The sequence below is a fragment of the Malus domestica genome, chromosome 07, assembly GCF_042453785.1.
Source record: "Malus domestica chromosome 07, GDT2T_hap1".
Taxonomy (NCBI): Eukaryota; Viridiplantae; Streptophyta; class Magnoliopsida; order Rosales; family Rosaceae; genus Malus; species Malus domestica.
In genome coordinates, this window is record NC_091667.1 from 17,344,415 (window position 1) to 17,365,179 (window position 20,765).

The 20,765-nt window shown below is 41.4% G+C and overlaps 1 protein-coding gene across 1 annotated transcript; it reads right to left on the bottom strand.

The window, feature by feature from the left end:
* Window positions 1-7,779: 7,779 nt before the first annotated feature.
* Window positions 7,780-9,113, bottom strand: LOC103439132 (probable WRKY transcription factor 11). Its single transcript, XM_008377682.3, has 2 exons — window positions 8,778-9,113; window positions 7,780-8,064 (listed from the first exon to the last, which is right to left on the bottom strand). Exons 1-2 carry the CDS (start codon window positions 9,111-9,113, stop codon window positions 7,780-7,782), a joined length of 621 nt encoding a protein of 206 aa, XP_008375904.2.
* Window positions 9,114-20,765: the final 11,652 nt, after the last annotated feature.

Sequence of the window (20,765 nt, forward strand, 5' to 3'; positions counted from 1 at the left end):
AAAACCAAACATTCAAATAAACTAAATACTAATATTTTCCAACACCCCCATCAAACTCATGGCGGTATACAACATGGGTTTGCAAACAAGCAAATGCGGACTGGCTCCGTTAGGCGAACTGGTAGGCATGCAAACTTGACTTGATTGGACTTAACTTGACTTGACTGGCGAACTTGACTTGACTTGATTCTTGATTCTTGATTCTAGATTCTTGTTGGCAAGCTAATTCTGGTTCAAACTGATTCTGATCAGTGTTGAGAGTATGAAAAGAACATGTCACTAAACAGACGAGATTTCCATATCTCAATTGAAGCAACGAACGAACAAACACAAATACTATCACTCGAGTGGTCACAATTCCAAGCACTCGAATGACGGTCATAAAACAATCTCAAACAAGCCAACAACTTGTGTGGCCTAAACAAAAACTTAACCATGTTTCCCCCTTCGGCCGTGTGGGCCTAAAACAAACAGCCAAAAAAAAATTTTCCTTTTTTTTTTCTCTTTCTTATTTTCTTTTCCTTTTTCCTTTTTTTTTTCTTTTCTTTTCTCCTGCCTTTCAACTTCTCTTTTTTTTCTTTCTTTCTGGGTAGAGATTCCAACGGATTCAACATATGGCAAGGTGCAACAACTATCAATGGAGGATGGTGGTGTTACATAGCAGGTCTGATATGGGCGAGAGCAGCAGGGGCAGTGGGGCAGATTCTGGTGGGGAAGCAGCAGGCAATTAACACAACTGAAAAAATTAACACATTTTTTTTCCTTGCAAACTGTCAACAACAACTAGGCAATCTAAACATGAACGACAACAGACACAAGTAAACGAATACCAACCCAAAACAGATTAAATCTCGAAGGATGAAACCTACTCTAATACCAAGTTGAATATCAAAGTGCGCAACGAACGAGACTACAAAATAATAGGAATATTATTAAACAAACGAGAATGCCAGAACGACTACAAAACCCTAAGAGACTACATTGTGAATGACTTGTTCTCAAATGAATAACAAGCATGCTATTTATAATAAACTAACCCGAATCCTAAAAGGTAAGAAATCAAAGCCCTAATGCTAACGGGCTAAGCCCAGAAAACCAAACATTCAAATAAACTAAATACTAATATTTTCCAACAATTAAGGGGTTTTAAAAGATTCATAGCATGTTCATATATTTTTCAAAAGAGAAATATTTATAAATTGCATGAAGGTTAATAAATTTTATGAATCATTCCCTACGAAAGTTTGCAATTGTCCAGTCCAAAGACTTGATGTATTTTGCGATTATGAAAGAATATAGCCAATATATGCAACATGGAAGGCAGTTTATAATTTTCACTCAAAAGTGTGATGTAAACTTGCAGTAGTAACTGCATATTATTATTTGCGACTAATATTCTTGATTGCTCCAGTGAATTCATCTACTTTTAGCCTTTCATCTGTTAAACCATTGAATGGTTGCAATTCAATGGAAACAAGTTATAGAGATCTTACTGGGACTAATGGATCTTAACCTTGTACTCCAAGAAGATGAACCTGTTGCACTGACAGATGCTTCAACTGCTGAAGAAAGACACAAGCATGATAAATGGGAGAAGGCTAACAGGTTGTCACTAATGGTTATGAAGAGGACCATGAATGACACCATTAGAGGTGGTGTTACAGGGTGTGACAAAGCCAAAGATTTCCTTGAAGCCATTGGAGCAAAATTCAAGGAGTCTGAGAAAGCTGAAATGGGAGAATTGATGACAACACTAACAACTCTAAAGTTCGATGAAGGAAAGGGCGTTAAAGAGCACATTCTGAAGTTGGTGAACACTGCAGCCAAACTGAAAGATTTGGATGTTCCAGTTGATAAAGCTTTTGTTGTCCACATGGCATTAACTTCCCTGCCTTCATGCTATAACCAGTTTAAGGTTACTTACTGTACTCAAAATGAGAAATGGTCTATGGATGAACTACTTTCAATTGCTGCTCAAAAGGAATGTAGGCTCAAGCACAACATCAATCATGCTGCAGTGAACTTGGTGCACACTAACAAAGGGAAGAAGCCATTCTTCCATTCTGGTAAAGCCCCTAAACTGATCTCCAATAGTCGTGCTGCCATGACTACATCCTCCTCCAAAGGACCTGAGAATTATAAGGATATAATGGACAATATAAGGTGCTATTTTTGCAAAAGAATTGGTCACATGAAAAGAGACTATGAGAAACTCAAAGATCTGAAAACTAAGAAAGGTATTTTAGTCAAAATGTTTGTGTGTTTTGAATCTAATCTTGTTAAAGTCCCTCCAAATTCTTGGTGGTTTGTCACTGGTTGTTCGGTTCACATCACCAATTCATTGCAGGGTTTCACAAGAAGAGGTACAACAACAAGAAATGAAGTGTTTCAAGTCTTTGTTGGCAATGGAAATAAAGTGTTTGTGGAAGAAATAAGCGACCTCAAGCTTAAATTATCTAGTGGCTTTGTTCTAGATTTAGTTGATGTTTTATATGTACCTTCACTTAGAAGGAATTTACTTTCAGTCTCGAAACTCGTAAAAACTGGCTTTGCTTTCGATGGAGACAACGAAAGTGTCAGGATTGAGAACGAAAGTGTTAGAATTATGGCAAGTACTTTTTTCGGTTTGCAATGAAAGTCTTTGTTTTAATACTTGATGTGGTAAAAACTAACACACAAATTAAACCCTCTTTTAGATAATTGTAGTATGCATAAGTAGGGATCGTTCTAGGCCGGGGATTAGGAGGGATGCTAATCTACACTAACTTGACTCAAAAACTAAAAACTAGACTCAAATACACAAAACTAAGCTAGACAGACTCAAATAACACAAAACAAGCACTAAGGGGGTTTTGGACGAAAATTGAAGTAAATTGACAAGAAATACTAAAGGGGGATTTGTTTGGACGAATTTTAAACTAAAACTAATTAGGTTGCAAAAACAAAGTGAGGGTGATACGAAACTAAGGTAACTTAAGGGGTGAAAGGCTAGCTAGAGAGTTCTTCTCCACACATGACACATATGCATACAAATCGATTTCCAGTTATTATTCCTATAAACCATGAATGATAATGCCCAAAATTAATCGTGAAAAGCACAAATTAACTTTCAAATTTTCCTAAATTCATTGAATTGGACTCAACGACGCAACCAAATTATTTTTATCAAGTTCCCTATATAAACTGCATGATAGAGATACATCTCAAAGATCATTAAGTTCAATGAAAATCATAAACATTGACAAGGCATTTGTAACTATGAACTGCATGATACTCCTGCCAGGAATTTACTTAACACAATCATGACTAGTGACTTTTACTGCTTGCAAATATAAGTTCATAATTGTGAACACGGAAAATTCCTGAAACGAAAGAGACAAGAACAACGTGCACAAACAAATATTTGTATTTGAAAATTTTGGGTTACAATCTCTCTCTATTTTGATCCTCTGATTCGATCTCCGTAAGGTATTGATTTATGGATATTTTGTTGATCCAAGGGTCGTCGAGGCTTGATCTTGGATGAACTGTGAACGAGGAACGAAGAACACTTTCTTCAAGGGCCGTCGGGGCTTGATCTTGAATTGGTGGATGATTGTTGATCCAAAGGGCCGTTGGGGCTTGATCTTGGAAGAACAATGAACGAAGAACGAAGAACACTTTCTTCAAGGGCCGTCGGGGCTTGATCTTGAATTGGTGATTGTTTGTTGATCCAAAGGGCCGTTGGGGCTTGATCTTGGAAGAACGATGAACGAAGAACGAAGAACACTTTCTTGATTCTTCGGGAACCTGGATGCTTGAGAGCTTCGGAGTTTCAGAGCTTCAGAGCTTCAAGAATTTTGCCTAATGATTTTGGTCCCTCCTCCCCAAATGAATGAAATGGGCTTGTATTTATAGAATTTTCCAAGGCCTAATTTTGAATATAATATCCCAGATGAAATAAGTCGTTTCTGCCAGGTGTTGACACGTGTCCTATTTGATGACTTTTCCAACTCATTTCAATTTTCGTTGAGTCACACGCTACGTGTAAAATTTATGTAATACATGAGCGTTGACACTTTGATTTATCGGTCAACATTTATTTACCGAAATTTCAATGTCTACAAATGCCCCCACTTCAAGGCACGTCGTATACATGTGCTTGTCACGTGTAGGAGATGCGTTTTGAAGTCCCTTACTGTAGATGTCGATCCAAGGGCCATCGAGGCTTGATCTTGAATTGGGCTGGAGATTTCTTCAAATGCCGTTGAGGCTTGATCTTGAATTGGTCTTGAGATTTCTTCAAGGGCCGTCAAGGCTTGATCTTGAAGGTTGAAATTGGACCACAAGGAGTTTCATGTGGTAGGTGATCCTTGGCTTTGGTAGTGGATGAATTGGCACGTATTTTGTTGCACTTGTTGACTTTCCACAGCTTTGATCTTGAACTGGATTGGAGGACTTTCCACAGCTTATTCTTGAACTGGGTTGGAGGATTTTCTGGTTTCCTCCAATTATTGACTTTCCACAGCTTATTCTTGAACTGGATTTGATTCAAGGGTGGTAGACACTTGATCTTGAATCGAACTTGTGATTTCCTCAAGGGCCGTCGAGGGTTGATCTTGAATTTGGCTGAAAGCTTCTTCAAGGGCCGTTAAGGCTTGATTCTTGAAGGTTGACTCGAACACATGGCAAACAGGCACGAGGTGGAGGTGACGACTTGTTGCTTTGTTCAATCTTTCTAATTCACACCTGAGCAATTTGGTCAACGGTATGATCTTCAAGATTGATGGGCTCTTCTTCCAGTTGGTGACTTAATCTTTAAGGATTTGATTCAAGGGCGGTGAATCGGCATATGCAGCCCACAACGCCTAGTAAGTCGACCCAAGAATTTGAGGGTCAAAACGAGTTCACCGTCCAGAGTGATTGCAAACCTGATGATATGAGATACTTTTAATTTTGAAAAAGTATCGGATGAATCGGCACGTGCTTCGTTGTGCTTGTCTCCACATGCTTCAATGTATCATTTTCCCTTGTCTTATCTATTCTTCTGGCAGAATGTAGCATCTTCTCGAGTTCTTCAGCTCAGACTCCTTCTGCTGAGCTGACTGTGCAGCCTGCATTCTTCTCTGCTTGTTTCTTCAGGCAGATGTGGCAGCTTCTTGAGTTCCTCAGCTCGGACTCCTTCTGCTGAGCTGACTGTGAAGACTGCATTCTTCTCTGCTTGTTTATTCTGCACGTTGTCTCCACATGCTGCAAGGTATCATTTTCACTTGCCTTATCTGTTCTCCAGGCAAATGTGGCATCCGAGTTTGAGTGGAGGTTCCGGCATATTGTTTTCTTTATCCTTGTCTTTGTAAGTAAGAACAAGGACAAAGGAAAGGACAGGGAGAACGCATGATATGAGATACTCTTGCTTTCTACCCTGATGATATGAGATACTTTTGCTTTGGTGTCATTTGTTTGCAGAGGTACCCCAAGGACTAAGAAACACTGAGTGACTCGAGAGGCTTCGTTGGGAAGGCATTCTCAGAGATGAAGAAAGGTTCTGTATGTCTGCCTTGCTATGAAGGGTGAAGGTGGACAGTTATAGGAATTTCTTTAGTACCTGTAGAGGTACTATTCTTTTACTCGTATCGGCAACCAATGCGTGATTGATCAGTATGGCTTCACGTGCTTTCTTCTTTATCAGAAATCTTCGACAAATTTTTCGTAATTTTCGTCAAGCTGAGTGTGTATGTGATAGGTGTTGACGAGGCTGAAAAAGACTGGCGCCTCTTCGATATCTGGGATCGGCACTTCGACAAATTGCCCGTGATTTCCGCAAAGCTGAGTTTGCGCGTGACGGGTGCTGACGAGGCTGAAAAAGACTGGCGCCTCTTCGATATCTGGGATTGGCGCTTTAACAAATTGCCCGTGATTTCCGCAAAGCTGAGTTTGCGTGTGACGGGTGCTAACGCGTCTGGAAAAGCAAGATGCTTCTCCGATTTCTGAGCTTGCCTCTTCGATTTTTGAATCGGCATTTTCGAACTCTGAGCTCACCTCTTCGATCTCTGAAATCCCGTCGAGTGCTGATTTTTTTTATAGAGGCACGCAGTTCGTTTCAAAGCATACTTGAATTTTCGCTTGTAGAAACTCCTTTCTTGCACTTCTAAGGTCTTGATTTGTCCGACCTCTTTTTTCTTCAACACCTTTGAAAATGTCTGGACCCTCCGACCGTCGTTTTGATTTGAACCTTGGTGAAGAGGTAGTCCCGTCTTCTCCAGATAACATATGGCGCCCATCCTTCATATCCCCTACTGGTCCTCTTACCGTTAAGGATTCGGTGATGAAGAATGATATGACCGCTGCGGTGGTGGCTCGGAACCTTGTCACTCCCAAAGATAACAGACTACTTTCCAGGCGATCTGATGAGTTGGCTGTTAAGGAGTCTCTGGCTCTTAGTGTGCAGTGTGCGGGTTCTGTGTCCAATATGGCCCAACGCCTATTTGCTCGGACCCGTCAAGTTGAATCAATGGCGGCTGAAGTGATGAGTCTCAAACAGGAGATTAGAGGGCTCAAGCATGAGAATAAACAGTTGCACAGGCTTGCACATAACTATGCCACAAACATGAAGAGGAAGATTGACCAGATGCAGGAATCTGATGGTCAGATTTTACTTGATCATCAGAGGTTTGTGGGTTTGTTCCAGCAGCATTTGCCTTCGTCTTCTGGGGTTGTACAGCGTAATGAAGCCTCAAATGATCAACCTTCGGTGCCTCCTCCTCCTGGGGTTCTGCCTAGTACTGAGGCTCTGAATAATCACCCTCTGGTGCCTCTTCGATCTGGGGCTCCTCCAAGTACTGAGGCGCCATCTGATCAACCTTGAAAATCCCCTCCTATAAATTTGATTTGTCTTTTTTTTTTCTTTTTTTTTTTAAGTATGTATAATGCAAATTTATGTAAAATTTCCAGAATAAAAAACGGACTTTATTTCTCTCGATGCATTTGTTTTTTTTTTTTTTTTTTTGCTGAAAACATACATATATTATGCACACATACATACATACATATTAATTTTTCACGTGGACTGATCCACCATTCTTTTTTTTTTTTTTTTTCACATGGTGCCAGAGGCACCAAGACTCCACCAATTTTTTTTTATATTATTTCTCCTTCTTTCCAGCTTGGCTTTAAAACAATCAAAACACGGTAAGTGGAGCACCCAAAACCTTTACAATTATTATATATATATATTTTTTTTTTCTTTGCACATGGTGCCTGATGCACCCCTTTTTTTTTCACATAGTGCCAGCACCACTTTGCTCCACCATCCCTTTTTTTTTTTTTTTTAATATATTTTTTCTGTATAAATTTGGGTGGTGGGTAGAGGAATTTGCAGGGAGCGGAGCTCGAGTTTGAGGAAGAGCTTCTCGGCTAGCTAGTCGTTTGACAGCGATCTTTGAAGTTGTTGGCAGTTGCAAGGCAAGAGACGGAGGAGGTGGAGGTGATCTTGACGTCGGATCCAGCTAGAACCCAGAGCATAGCCACTGAGCCCAACCACCGAACACAGCCGCTGCACACCCGTTGTACTGCCACTGAGCACAGCCATTGCGCATCCGTTGCACTGCCACCGAGCACTGCCACTGATCGAGCACAGCCACAGAGCACCGCTACTGAGCACAGGCACATAGCACAGCCAACAGACTTCACCTTGTCAATTCCTACTGAGCCCATACCGACATCATGCACGCCATTCCTCTGACAGCCGCTCCGTGATCACTCTCAGCGTCATTTTCTTGAGCTTGTTCATAGCGGTGATCTCTAAGTCTTTGCAGAAGTGGGCTTGACGGAGTAGAACTTGTACTGGCCGCCACCGCTGTAAAACCTATTGCTCATTCTCTGATTTTTCTGTCGACCAGGAAAGCCATTAGCTTGTCCATTTCTATTCCTGTTCTGCATCATCAGTGCCATGTTAACAAACCCAGCATTGAGTCCATGTCCGTTAGCCAGTGACGGCGGCACGAACTCCTCCGCCATGGGGTTGAGCTTCGAGAAGAGCTCCCTCATGTCCCGGTCTACGTCGTGATGATGATCCTCATTACTCATCTGAAAATCTCCACCGTTAGATCTCTACCGCTGATGATGATGATTCGCCACGTGTTCAAAGCTCCCCCGCTGAGCCCCGCCATCTGGCCGTTGCCGTTGATGTTGCCGTTGGGGGAGGGGTGACCATCACGGACAGATCCTAATCGTTGGGTGCGGTAACAGCACCACCGTTCTGGGGCGTCGTCGAAGTCTCCGGGTTCCGATTCGCCGAGTTCGACCCCACGCTCTTCCCAAGCTCCACCCCTGCATTCTCAACCACTGCCATAGCTCTTTCTCTCTCTCTCTTCCCTTTTTCGAAAAATGAGTTCCTTTTCGGATTGGATTTGGGATCCAACCTCTCTCTCTATTGTGAAGATCGTCTTCACTTCCCATACGACATCGTCTTAGGAATGGCGAGAGCTCTTCAACTCAGATTCTGCTCTCCCTCTCTCTCTCTCTCACTCAATCACATCACCATCAATACTATAACCACAATCTATTGGAATCATAGAAGAAGCAGCAGCAGGAATAGTACCAATCTAGAACGCCCAGCAGGTGTTTGAATAAATGCTTGAGAGAGGACAGAGAGAGCTACATCTACCTGGTGCAGAGGGCGATTAACAGCGGAGAAAGCCGGAGGCGTAGGCACAGAAATCGATGAGAAGGTTTTACCGTTGGAAACGCTGCTGTCTCCGATTGTGTTTGTGGAAAAAAAACGACGACGTAGTGGAGACCGGAGGGGACACAGTAGTGGAGTAGTCCTTGTCCGATTTTGGGGTTTGAAAAGCAGTCACAGTCGTCTGAGGTTTCGGATGGACCGAATCTGAAGCTGATTTGGCCGATCCGCAACGGAACCGGGCGTGACCGGTCCGGTTCAAGACGGAGATTAGGTGCTTGAACTTGGTGACGGTGAAGTCGCTGATTTCCTGGCAATCGAGTGGAGTGTGGGACGGGGTTTGATTGGACAGGGTGCGGATGAGGTGTTGCATGCTTTGCAGGCCGGCGGAGGCAGCTTCTTGCACGGCAGTCCGATCGTCCATCTTGGAGAAGCCAACTAGATCTATAGCCATCGGAGCTGGTTTTTGCTTTGAGAATACAAAGAGATTTGGGAGGGAGGATTGATGGAGTTATGAATTGGGAGAGTTTTGAGAACCTTGACGAATTCGACGCGTTGAGGGTCATCAACACGATCCCATCGACGAAGAAGAAGCAGAATAGGCCTCTTGCGTGGCCTATGGCATCAGCCGGTCTCTGGGCTTCTGGGCCAGTAAATTGGAGAGAGGCCTGGGCTTTGACTTACAGAGAGATTGGGCTCTGGGAGCCGCTTGTAGTATTTTGGCTAAAGGGGTTGCAAGAGAAGTGAAAGGCATGAGTGACTTGGGCTTGTGACTTGAACTTTCTGCTGCTGGGCCGAGACATAAGTGAGGATGGGCTTGCTACTGCTTGGTGATCAGGTTGGGCCTGTGAAATGAAGGAAGCTTGATTTGTAGCTGAAGTCTGAGCAGGCATTGGACTTGACCGCATATTGGGCTTGTGGCTTGTGGCTTGAGCCTTTTGCTGCTGCTGGGCCGAGACACTCATACATATATTTTTTTTTTCTTTTTTTTTTTTGTAAATACATAATAACATATGTATTTATTTATTTTTTTTTTGTAATAAAATTGGCTTTCTTTAATAAAACATTTATTTTTATTTTGATATGACTGAACTCGAAATTGAATGCTCGAGCTACCTACGTACCCCTCCAAAGAAGAGATCAAGTCGTAACGTAGTTCAAATACATTTTCTTTTGGTGCCGTTTGCAGTTTCAACTCATGTAGGCAAGGAGTATGTTGTGTCGCCTTTTAAACTCGTGCAAACCATGAGTGTTTGGTGCCGTGTTGCAGTTTCAGCTCGTGCAGGCAAAGAGCCTTGTGTCCTACAGTTTAGGCTCGTGCGGACAAGGAGCTTTGGTTCGTGCAGTTTTAGGCTCGTGCGAACAAGGAGCATTGGTGTCGCCTTTTATGCTCGTGCGGATCAGGAGCGTTGGTGTTGCCTTTTATGCTCGTGCAGACCAGGAGCGTTGGTGTCGCCTTTTATGCTTGTGCGGACAAGGAGCGTTGTGCCATGCAGTTTAGGCTCGTGCAGGCAAGGAGCTTTGTGTCTTGCAGTTTAGGCTCTTACAAACAAGGAGCTTTGGTTGTCGCCTTTTATGCTCGTGTGGACCAGGAGCGTTGTGCCATGCAGTTTAGGCTCTTACAAATAAGGAGATTTGGTTGTCGCCTTTTATGCTCGTGTAGACCAGGAGCGTTGTGCCATGCAGTTTAGGCTCATGCAGGCGAGGAGCTCTGTGTCTTGCAGTTTAGGCTCTTACAGACAAGGAGCTTTTGTGTTGCCTTTTATGCTCGTGCAGACCAGGAGCTTTGGTTCGTCAAGCGATCTGAGAGAGTCGTTCCTTGCAATCTTCATAACAAGGAGCCTTGACTGAGTAGTTGAAGAAGTCTTCTGGGAAGATGTCACGCATCGTGATGGGGATGGATGATCTTTGTGTCAAAGTTTCATTATCTCCAACACTTTCACATTGTTCTGGAGGTGAACATGAGCTGTTTTGCCCCCTTTCCCATTGGTGAGCTTGTGGAGAAGACATATGCTTCTTGTGCAATTTCTTCGGAGTGACATAAGTCCATCCTTCAACTTCACTCGGCTTGACTGGCATGTTTTTGGAGCATGCCCCCAACGATTGAGGTGAAGATTTTGAGTTGACAGAGCCGGAAGTGACGTCTTCTTCCAGGATTTCGTCTTCTTCGTCTTCTTGGGCCTCCTCTTCAGTGAGGTCCTCTTGGGTTTGTTGACGTGAAGATTAGCCAGTGTAGGTGATGGTGCGCCTTCTTACCTTCAGTGGTGCTTTTGTGTCGACTTCCAAAGTTGCTTGGCGCTTCATCTTTGAAGGAATCAAGCTTTGAATATCGTCTTTTCCTGCTAGACTGTCGAACTTCTCTCCCTTTGGCGTTGTCTTCCTGTTTCTAGAAGGCTTCTTAGTTTCTTCAAGTCTATCCAAAGCCGACCGTTGCGGAGGAGATCTAGCTGTCCTGCTTTGCTTCTTGGTTTTTGATAACCTTTCAAATACAGATCTTTGCGGCTTTGGCGTTTTAAGCCTTTTGAAGACGGAAGTTTGGTCTCAACCACTGATGCGATCAAGTGCCGAAATTCTAGGTTTTGAATAATTCAGCCTTTCGAAGACTGAAGTTCGAGGGGCGGGTTTAGGCTCCTCTTTTGGCCTTGTGGCTTGTGGTTTTGGCTTCCTCGTTTCTTTGTGGGTCGCCGATGTCCACCATTTCTTATCACCAGTAGCTGCATCTTGGTTGCTTGCCCCCGGTGATGGTTGTGTATGAGGTGTCTTGTGACTTGAACATTGACGGGAATGGTCATGCATGCTTCGGAGAGGCACATGATCAAGTGATCCAAACACAATAGTAGTAGTGTGTGCCGCAACCGTGTCTTCGAGGTCAAGCTCGATTTTCCCTTGTTGTGCTAGCTTCAGGATGAGATCTTTCAGTACGAAGCACTTTTCAGTTGGATGACTGATGAAACGGTGGAATTACAGTATCTTGGACTGTCGGTACGATTCATCTCTTCCGGCCGTCTGCACTCAGGCAAACTGATCACCTTCTTGTCCAACAGGTCACCCAGCATGGCAACCACATCAGAGTCGGGGAATGGATAAGTCTTCTCTTCAAGCTCCTTCAAAGTGCGTCTACGCATCTCTTGATCACGAAAAGCTTCGGTTTGAATCGCCTTGCCTCGTGTAGGGATTTTAACGGGAGCTGTGTTGACTGTCATTGCTTCCTTGGTGGGTTTCCATGCAGCCTTTTCCACCTTTGTCCCAAGAACTTTGTTGTCCTTGTAGTCGGCGATCGATTCTTTCTTCCCATGATGGGCGATGCTCAACTCCATGTCATGGGCACGAGTGGCCAATTCCTCGAAGGTCCGTGGTTTAATGCCTTGAAAGATGTATTGCAAACCCCATTGCATGCCTTGGATGCACATCTCGATTGAAGAGGTTTCTGAGAGCCTGTCTTTACAGTCGAGGCTTAGAGTGCTCCATCTAATGATGTAGTCAATGACTGGCTTATCTTTCCACTGCTTTGTGCTGGTTAGCTCTAGCATGCTCACAGTGCGATGGGTGCTGTAGAAGCGGTTGAGGAATTCCCGCTCTAATTGCTCCCAGCTGTTGATGGACTCAGGCTCTAGGTCTGTGTACCACTCAAAGGCGTTTCCTTTCAGCGAGCGCACAAACTGCTTGGCGAGGTAATCCCCTTCGGTCCCTGCGTTGTTGCAAGTTTCAACAAAGTGGGCAACGTGCTGTTTCGGGTTTCCCTTTCCATCGAATTGCATGAACTTTGGCGGTTGATAACCCCTCGGCATCCTTAAGGCATCAATCTTCTTTGAATACGCCTTCGAGTACAACCCGGAGGTATTTGAGCTTCCCTCGTATTATGCCTTGATGGTGTTAGTGATCATCTCATGTAGCTGCTGGATAGAAAGAGATCCCATGAGTGCCGCTGCTTGGTCTGGCTCCGACTTCCCATCGATTCTCTCCACCGGAGGCTCATCTTTTCCGCCAGCTCCTCCCTTTAGTGGATCATCCTCTGGGTCAGGTTTATCGCCGTCATGCGCCTCCAGTCGGTTGACTAGTGCTGCAATTTGCAAGTCTTTTTCTTCCACAGTTCGGGTTAGCCTTGCGATTGCTTCATTCATTTGAGCCAGCTGCTCATCGATTGAAGTTGCTCCAATGGTCATGACTTGCATGGCTGAACTGTCGCTTGAATCGGCATCGGAGAGCATGGATTCGGAGTATTTCCTTGGGCTTTCCCCCCTTGGTGCCCTTAGTGAGGCTAAGGTGATCAAAGGCTCGTGCCTTGGGTGCTCTTGTTCCCTTGGCAGAGTTGATGCAGAGGTGAAAGAGGCGGCAGAACTAGCTTTTGCCATGCTTCGAGTCGTGATGCCCAAAGTGACACCACTTGCGACGATGACGCTCTTGTTCTTTGCGCCGGTTGCGGGAACAGTTTGAGTCTTCCTTGATGCCATTAATTTTGGAAGTGTGCTTGAATTTCTTGAACGGAGAAAGAGATGAGAGACAGAGATTATCCCACCGGGCGTGCCAATTTGTGAACACGGAAAATTCCTGAAACAAAAGAAACAAAAACAACGTGCACAAACAAATATTTGTATTTGAAAATTTTGGGTTACAATCTCTCTCTATTTTGATTCTCTTATTCGATCTCCGTAAGGTATTGATTTATGGATATTTTGTTGATCCAAGGGCCGTCGAGGCTTGATCTTGGATGAACTGTGAACGAGGAACGAATAACACTTTCTTCAAGGGCCGTCGGGGCTTGATCTTGAATTGGTGGATGATTGTTGATCCAAATGGCCATTGGGGCTTGATCTTGGAAGAACGATGAACGAAGAACGAAGAACACTTTCTTCAAGGGCCGTTGGGGCTTGATCTTGAATTGGTGATTGTTTGTTGATCCAAAGGGCCGTTGGGGCTTGATCTTGAAAGAACGATGAACGAAAAACGAAGAACGCTTTCTTGATTCTTCGGGAACCTGGATGCTTGAGAGCTTCGGAGTTTCAGAGCTTCAGAGCTTCAAGAATTTTGCCTAATGATTTTGGTCCCTCCTCCCCAAATGAATGAAATGGGCTTGTATTTATAGAATTTTCCAAGGCCTAATTTTGAATATAATATCCCAGATGAAATAAGTCGTTTCTGCCAGGTGTTGACACGTGTCCTATTTGATGACTTTTCCAACTCATTTCAATTTTCGTTGAGTCACACGCTACGTGTAAAATTTATGTGATACATGAGCGTTGACACTTTGATTTATCGGTCAACATTTATTTACCGAAATTTCAATGTCTACAATAATGATTACGTGAAATTCCCTTATATTCTAGCATCAAATCCTTGCATGCAAACTAAGTACGCATCCTTAATCAACACATAAGAACAAGTTCTCAATAAAACAGATAAGTAAATTGCATTCACGATTTATGAAACAATAACTGGATATAATCAATTTATATAAAACATATGATCATAGCTTCGAATTCACCTCTAGCTAAAACAAAATTAGTTCCACATGTTTGCAATTAAACGAAACCAATCTAATTTAAGCATTAAACTAAAACTAAGGATAAAAAGAACCCAGGAACGCTCCAACACTCCAATGGCCTTGGATGGCAGGTCACAACACAAAGCTCTTATTCTTCCTTCCTTGCAAAGTTGCAACACTCTTTATATTTTTGTATTCTGAATTTCTCTCTAAAGCTCTCTCCCTGAAAACTGTGGCAATAACTTGTATTTATAGGGCTAGGGCACGACCTACTTTGTGGTGGAAAAGGATTGAGTTGTTTGTAGTGTTTTAGGACTCTTTAAATCAGATTAGAAGTGGTTGAATGTGATAAGGAATCCCCCTTACAGCTGGAGATAAGGTAAGGTATGATTAGGATATGATAAGATAAGATAAGGTTGAGATAAAACAGGACTGGATAAGATAAGTTTGGATAATGTTGGATAAGATAAGGTTTGTTTAGGTTTCCTTCTTTTTAGCTGATTCCTTATCTTCCAAGTCTTGATTTAATTTCTCCAAATTTGTAGCACATTCCTAGCCTCTTTTAAACTTCAAAAATGTCCATCCAACTTGTTCCAAGCGTATGCTATCCATTCAAAATCCAAAACTACTCCAAAATGCTCCAAATTGCCATTTCTTGTCACCTTTGCCAATTGGACCTACAAACACACTAAAATAGCTTAAATCACTATAATAAATAGAAACTAACTAAGTAAATGCAAAGAAACAAGCTAACAAAGTTGCATAAATATGCTCCTATCAATATTGAATCATCTACATCGACTAAAAGACTTGTTTTGAATGAAAAATCTTCCATGATTTGGCAAAGAAGATTAGGGCACATATCTAAAGCAAGTTTGGATCACATGGTTAAGAATAAAATTTTGCCTGCTTTGGATTTCTCAAATTTCAAAAGCTACATTGAGTGTTTTAAGGGGAAGATGACTAAAACTAAGAAAAATACTTTAGTTAGAAGTCAAAAACTATTGGAGATTATCCACTCAAATGTTTGTGGACCTTTCCCAACTAAAACAATATGTGTAAATATTTACTTTGTGACCTTTATTGATGATTATTCAAGGTTTTCATACATTTATTTGATTTTAGAAAAATCTTTAGTGTTAAATTGTTTCAAAATATTTAAAATTGAAGTAGAGAAACAGTTGGAATTGTCCATTAAAATTCTAAGGTCCGATAAGGGAGGTGAATACTATGGTAGGTACACTAAGGCAGGTCAATCTAAGGGGCCTTTGGCCCTATACTTGGAAGAGTGTGATATTCAAGCACAATACATCACCCCAGGCACGCCACAACAAAATGGCGTGGCTAACAGGAGAAATAAAACTCTGATTAAAATGGTTAGAAGCATGATGAGTTGTTCAACACTTCCACAGTTTTTATTGGGTGAACCCGTGAAAATGTTGAACTACATACTGAACCAAGTTCCTAGCAAATCAATTTGCAAAACTCCTTTTAAATTATGGACAGGGAGAAAGCCAAATTTAAATCACATGCATGTTTAGGGTTTTAGTGCAGAAGCTAGGATGTTTAATCCTACTGAAAAGAAATTGGATTCGAGAATAGTTTCATGTCATTTTGTGGGATTTCCTGATAAATCAAAGAGTTATAGATTTTATGCATCAAATCTCTCAAACAAAATATTTGAGTCCAATGCTGCCAAGTTTATTGAAAACAAAGAAGCATCGAGTAATTTTCAAGGGGCATGGATTTTGGAATTTGAAGAGCAAGGTTATGTACATGAAGGTAAAAGTCATGGGGAGAACTTTGATTTACAGCAATATGTGGTGGAGTTTCAGATTGAAGATTTTAATTTACAAAGTAGTGCACTTGCTACAAATGTCAACACACCAAATACAAGTGTTGGTGGAACCTTTACTCCATCATATGCATCAATAGTCAACCATTACAAGCATCTATGAGTGAAAGAAAAGTGATGCCACAAAGAGTTAGGAGGTCAGCAATACCAGATGATTATTTTGTGTACCTTGAAGAAGTGGAACTGAATGAAGGCATATCGGATGATCATGTCACTTATCAAGAAGCTATGAGTAGTTTGCAATCTAAATTATGGAAGGAAGCAATGAATGATGAACTGAAGTCCATGCAAACAAATAATGTTTGGAGTTTAGTTCAAGCACTAGCTGATATCAAGGTAGTAGGGTGTAAATGGGAGTTTAAAACCAAGAGGGATTTGAGTAGAAGAACAGGAAGGCGTAAGGCCATGTTGGTGGCTAAGGGTTATATCAAACTGAGGGAGTGGATTACTCAGAAACCTTCTTTCCTATATCGACTAAAGATTCACTTCGAAATGTATTGGCTCTAGTGGCTCATTACAACCTTGAATTGCACCAAATGGATGTAAAGACAGCTTTCTTTAATGGTGATTTGGAGGAAGACATTTATATGGAACAGCCTATTGGTTTCATTAAAGAAGGTGAGGAGAATATGGTTTGTAAGTTGAAAAAATTGTTGTACCGCCTAAAACAAGCCTCAAGACAATGGTTCTTGAAATTTGATGGAGAGGTAACGTCCTTTGGTTTTTGTGAGAATAAGATTAATGATTGTATTTATCTCAAGGTCATTGGATCAAGATTTATTTTTCTTGTGCTTCATGTGGATTATATTCTCTTGGCAAGCAATGATCTTAATCTTGTGCTTGAAACTAAGAGATTATTGTCTAAGACCTTTGAGATGAAGGATATGGGAAACGCATCATATGTGCTTGGAATAAAGATAAAAAAATATAGGGCTCGAGGATTGTTAGGACTTTCACAAAAGTCGTACATTGAAAAAGTGTTGCACATATTCAATATGAAAACTTGTGCCAATGGAGAAGTACCAATGGGAAAAGGAGATAGGTTGAATAAGTCTCAATGTCCAAGGAATGAAATTGAGAAACAAAGCATGGTCAATAAGCCTTATGCATCCTTGGTAGGCAGCTTGATGTATGCACAAGTCTGCACAAGACCTGATTTGGCTTTTTCCATCAGTGTGCTGGGAAGATATCAATCGAATCCAGGTGAACAACATTGGGTTGTGGTGTAAACTTGCAAGTGCACAAGATAGTCGTAATATAGCGTGTTGCAAGTCCAAGTATCGTTCCCACGAGGATTCTAATTAAATCTCCAATTTGATAAACTAAACCAAATCTAATAATATTAATGACACACAACCCCAAACAACGAACTAGACTCGATCTTAATTAATAAATCAATCAAGGATGTAAAGAATTTGTTGTGATGATTTTATAAACGAACAAAAACAGAACCTTAAGTAAAAACTGAAATCAAAGAAAAGAAAACGTTGTGTTATAAGGCAAGTGATGAAAATCTAGGGATTCGGAATCAACCACAAGCAATCTAATTTAGGTTGCAATGCATTCAATGGATCTTTCAATTCTTTAGATGATAATTCCCGTATCTAAGTCCTTGTCAGGCACATTAGACCATAGTTTTCCTTAAGTGAATGATTCTCTCCTAGTTCAGGCAGAGGTCGTATATCCTAACATGCAGTCTATCCTGGTTAAGGCATAAATTTAACAAGTAGGACTCTTTACGCTCTAGAAAACAAGGGAACCAAGCAAACCATTATTCTTTGTCAAGCAATAATGTAATTTACCACGCTTAACCACAAGAAGCTAATTGAATTATATTGCTAGTTCAGCCTCAAATTCATCTTCCAATCTTACTAGATGCAAAGTCCTAAGGTGATCAATCAAAGAACTCAAACAAACAGTAACAATTCAAACAGTGATTAAGAAGCATTCATCTAAAAGAAACTGGAAATCCAATGAATAACATTAAAAACCATAAATATCCATGCTAGGGCATCATCCTAACCCTAGAAAAAGAGTTTAGTTACTCATAAAATAAGAAAACATAATTAAAAATATTAAGAACATGAAAAACTTAGGAAAGATGGAAAACGGCTGCTGCTCTTCTTTTGGTTCCTTGCTGAGACCCCCTCTAAAGCACGTTCCCAAAAACCCCCTTTATATGGTAGACAAGTCCTAACATAATTAGGTCTTGTGATATCCTTTGTATTGCATAACTCAATGATGTGGCAAGTAAACTTCCCAAATAACTACTTCAAACCCATTCGAAATAGGATTATAGTCAGCTCAACACGTTCTATCTTGGGCTTTGGACTTCGACTGAATTATGACTCGAAAAACCCAACAGACTTTGCAATTTCCGCATAGACTCGGCTGACCGACGTCTTGTACGAAAACCTTCATAACATTGTCTAGAAAACTCGAAATCACAGTCCGTAAAATTCCTCTGAAAGCTAACATCCATATCTTTCCAATGGTATACGGCTCAACAGCTGGTTCATTCTGAGGAAGTACAGTTTAATCCGTAAAGTTGACTGATCACAAACAGCTTCTGCTTCCAGCATGCCAACTCATTTTAATCGCAAAAGTGCTCATTTTTCTTCTTTCTTCATCTTCACTCTTCAAATCTAAGAAAAACATAAAACTAAGTGAAACAAACTAAATTCACTCAAAAACATAACAAGAATCGAACCTAAAGGGCGTTAAAATGTATGCAATATTGGTCGTATCAGGTTGCAGTGAAGAAAGTGTTAAGATACTTGCAAAGGACAAAATCCTTTATGTTGGTTTACAAGAAAGTAGAGAACTTGGAACTAGTTGATTACACTAATGCTGACTTTAAAGGATGTGTGGATGATAGGAGATCCTGTTGGAAAATATTAGTATTTAGGTTTACTTTAATGTTTTGTTTTCTGGGTTTAGCCCCGTTAGCATTAGGGTTTAGGGTTAGTTTATTATAAATAGAGTGCTTTGTTATTCATTAGATATTCAAGTTATTCACAATGTAGCTTGTTATGGTTTTTGTAGCCGTTTCGGCATTCAATTTGTTTAATAATATTTCTATTAGTTTATGGTTTTGTTTGTTCCGCATTCTGATATTCAACTTGGTATCAGAGCAGGTTTCATTCTTCGGGATTTAATCTGCTTTGGTTGGTATCTGTTTGCTTGTTTTTGTCGTCGTTCGTGTTCGGATTGTCTAGTTGTGTTTGATTGTTTGTAGAAAAAAAAAAAGCCTGGAAAAAGTTCGACCCGTTTGCATCTGTGCCTTGTTACTGCACTCGCATCAACCCCACACCATGCCACCAGCAACCTGAAGATTGAACCCGTAGGTTACCCCCGCTGATCCGCCGCCGTTCTGATCCGCAAACCATTGCCATCACCATCGCAGAATCAGATCTACCCACCACTGCCCTGTCTTTGCATGGTACCCGCATCCCCTTCCCTGCCTAATCGTACCGCCGCCGCACCAATGCTGGAGGTGTATGGCATGCATCTCCAATTTGTTAGTCCAGAAAGAAGGAAAAACGAAAAAAGGAAAAAGGGAAGTAAGGAAAAAAAATGGAAAAGAAAATAAGAAAGAAAAAAAGAAAAAAAAGGAAAAGAAAATTGTTTGCTGTTGGTTTTAGGCCCACACGGGCAAGGAAAAAAAACATAGTTAAGTTTGTTTTTGGGCCACACAAGTTGTTGGTGTTGTCCGTTTGTTGGTACAATTGAGATATGGAAATCTCATCCATTTAATGACGGGTTCTTTCCATACTCTCAACTCTAGTCAGTCGGAACCACAATCAGTTTGCCAGCAAGAATCAAGTCAAGTTTGCTAGTCAAGTCAAGTTCGCAAGTTCACCAGTTCGCAAGTCAAGTCAAGTCAAGTTTGCATACCTGCCTGTCTGTTTGTCCGCGTTGCGGAGCCTGCCTGTCTGTCTGTCCGCGTTGCGGAGCCTTCCTGTCTGTCTGTCCGCGTTGCGGCGGAGCCTGCCTGTCTGTCTGTCCGCCTAACGGAGCCAGTCCGCATCTGCTTGTTTGCAAACCCATGTCGTATACCGCCATGAGTTTGACGGGGGGTGTTGGAAAATATTAGTATTTAGGTTTACTTTAATGTTTTGTTTTCTGGGCTTAGCCCGTTAGCATTAGGGTTTAGGGTTAGTTTATTATAAATAGAGTGCTTTGTTATTCATTAGATATTCAAGTTATTCACAATGTAGCTTGTTAGGGTTTTTGTAGCCGTTTCGGCATTCAATTTGTTTAATAATATTTCTATTAGTTTATGGTTTTGTTTGTTCCGCACTCTGATATTCAACTGATCCACGAGTGGTTACTTGTTCTTCTTAGCAGGAGCATCTGTATCATGGAAAAGTGCTAAACAAAATGCACTAGCCACATCAACCATGGGAGCTGAATTTATAGCATGTTTTGAAGCTACCAAAAGAGGCTTGTGGTTAAGAAATTTAATCAGCTGCATGGCTATTGTTGATTCAATTTTGAGACCACTAATTATATACTGCGATAACAAAGCTACAATATTTTTCTCTAAGAATAACAAGAAGTCTGAGGCAACAAGGTTGATGGACATCAAATACCTATCAGTGAAGGAACATATGTGAAATGGCGAAATCACGATTGAGCACATTGAAACAAATTTGATGATAGATGACCCCCTGACTAAGCCATTGGCAGTAGGAGCATTCAAGGATTATGTCTCTAAGATGGGAGTGCTTGAATCTCTAAAATCTGCTAAAGTGTGGGAGTGAGGA

Coding starts and splice junctions, on each gene's coding strand:
- LOC103439132 (XM_008377682.3), bottom strand. CDS start 9,113: ATGGCTATAGATCTAGTTGGCTTCTCCAAGATGGACGATCGGACTGCC. Junction 8,065..8,777: donor CCACTACTGTGTCCCCTCCG/GTCTCCACTACG, acceptor GGAGATTTTCAG/ATGAGTAATGAGGATCATCA.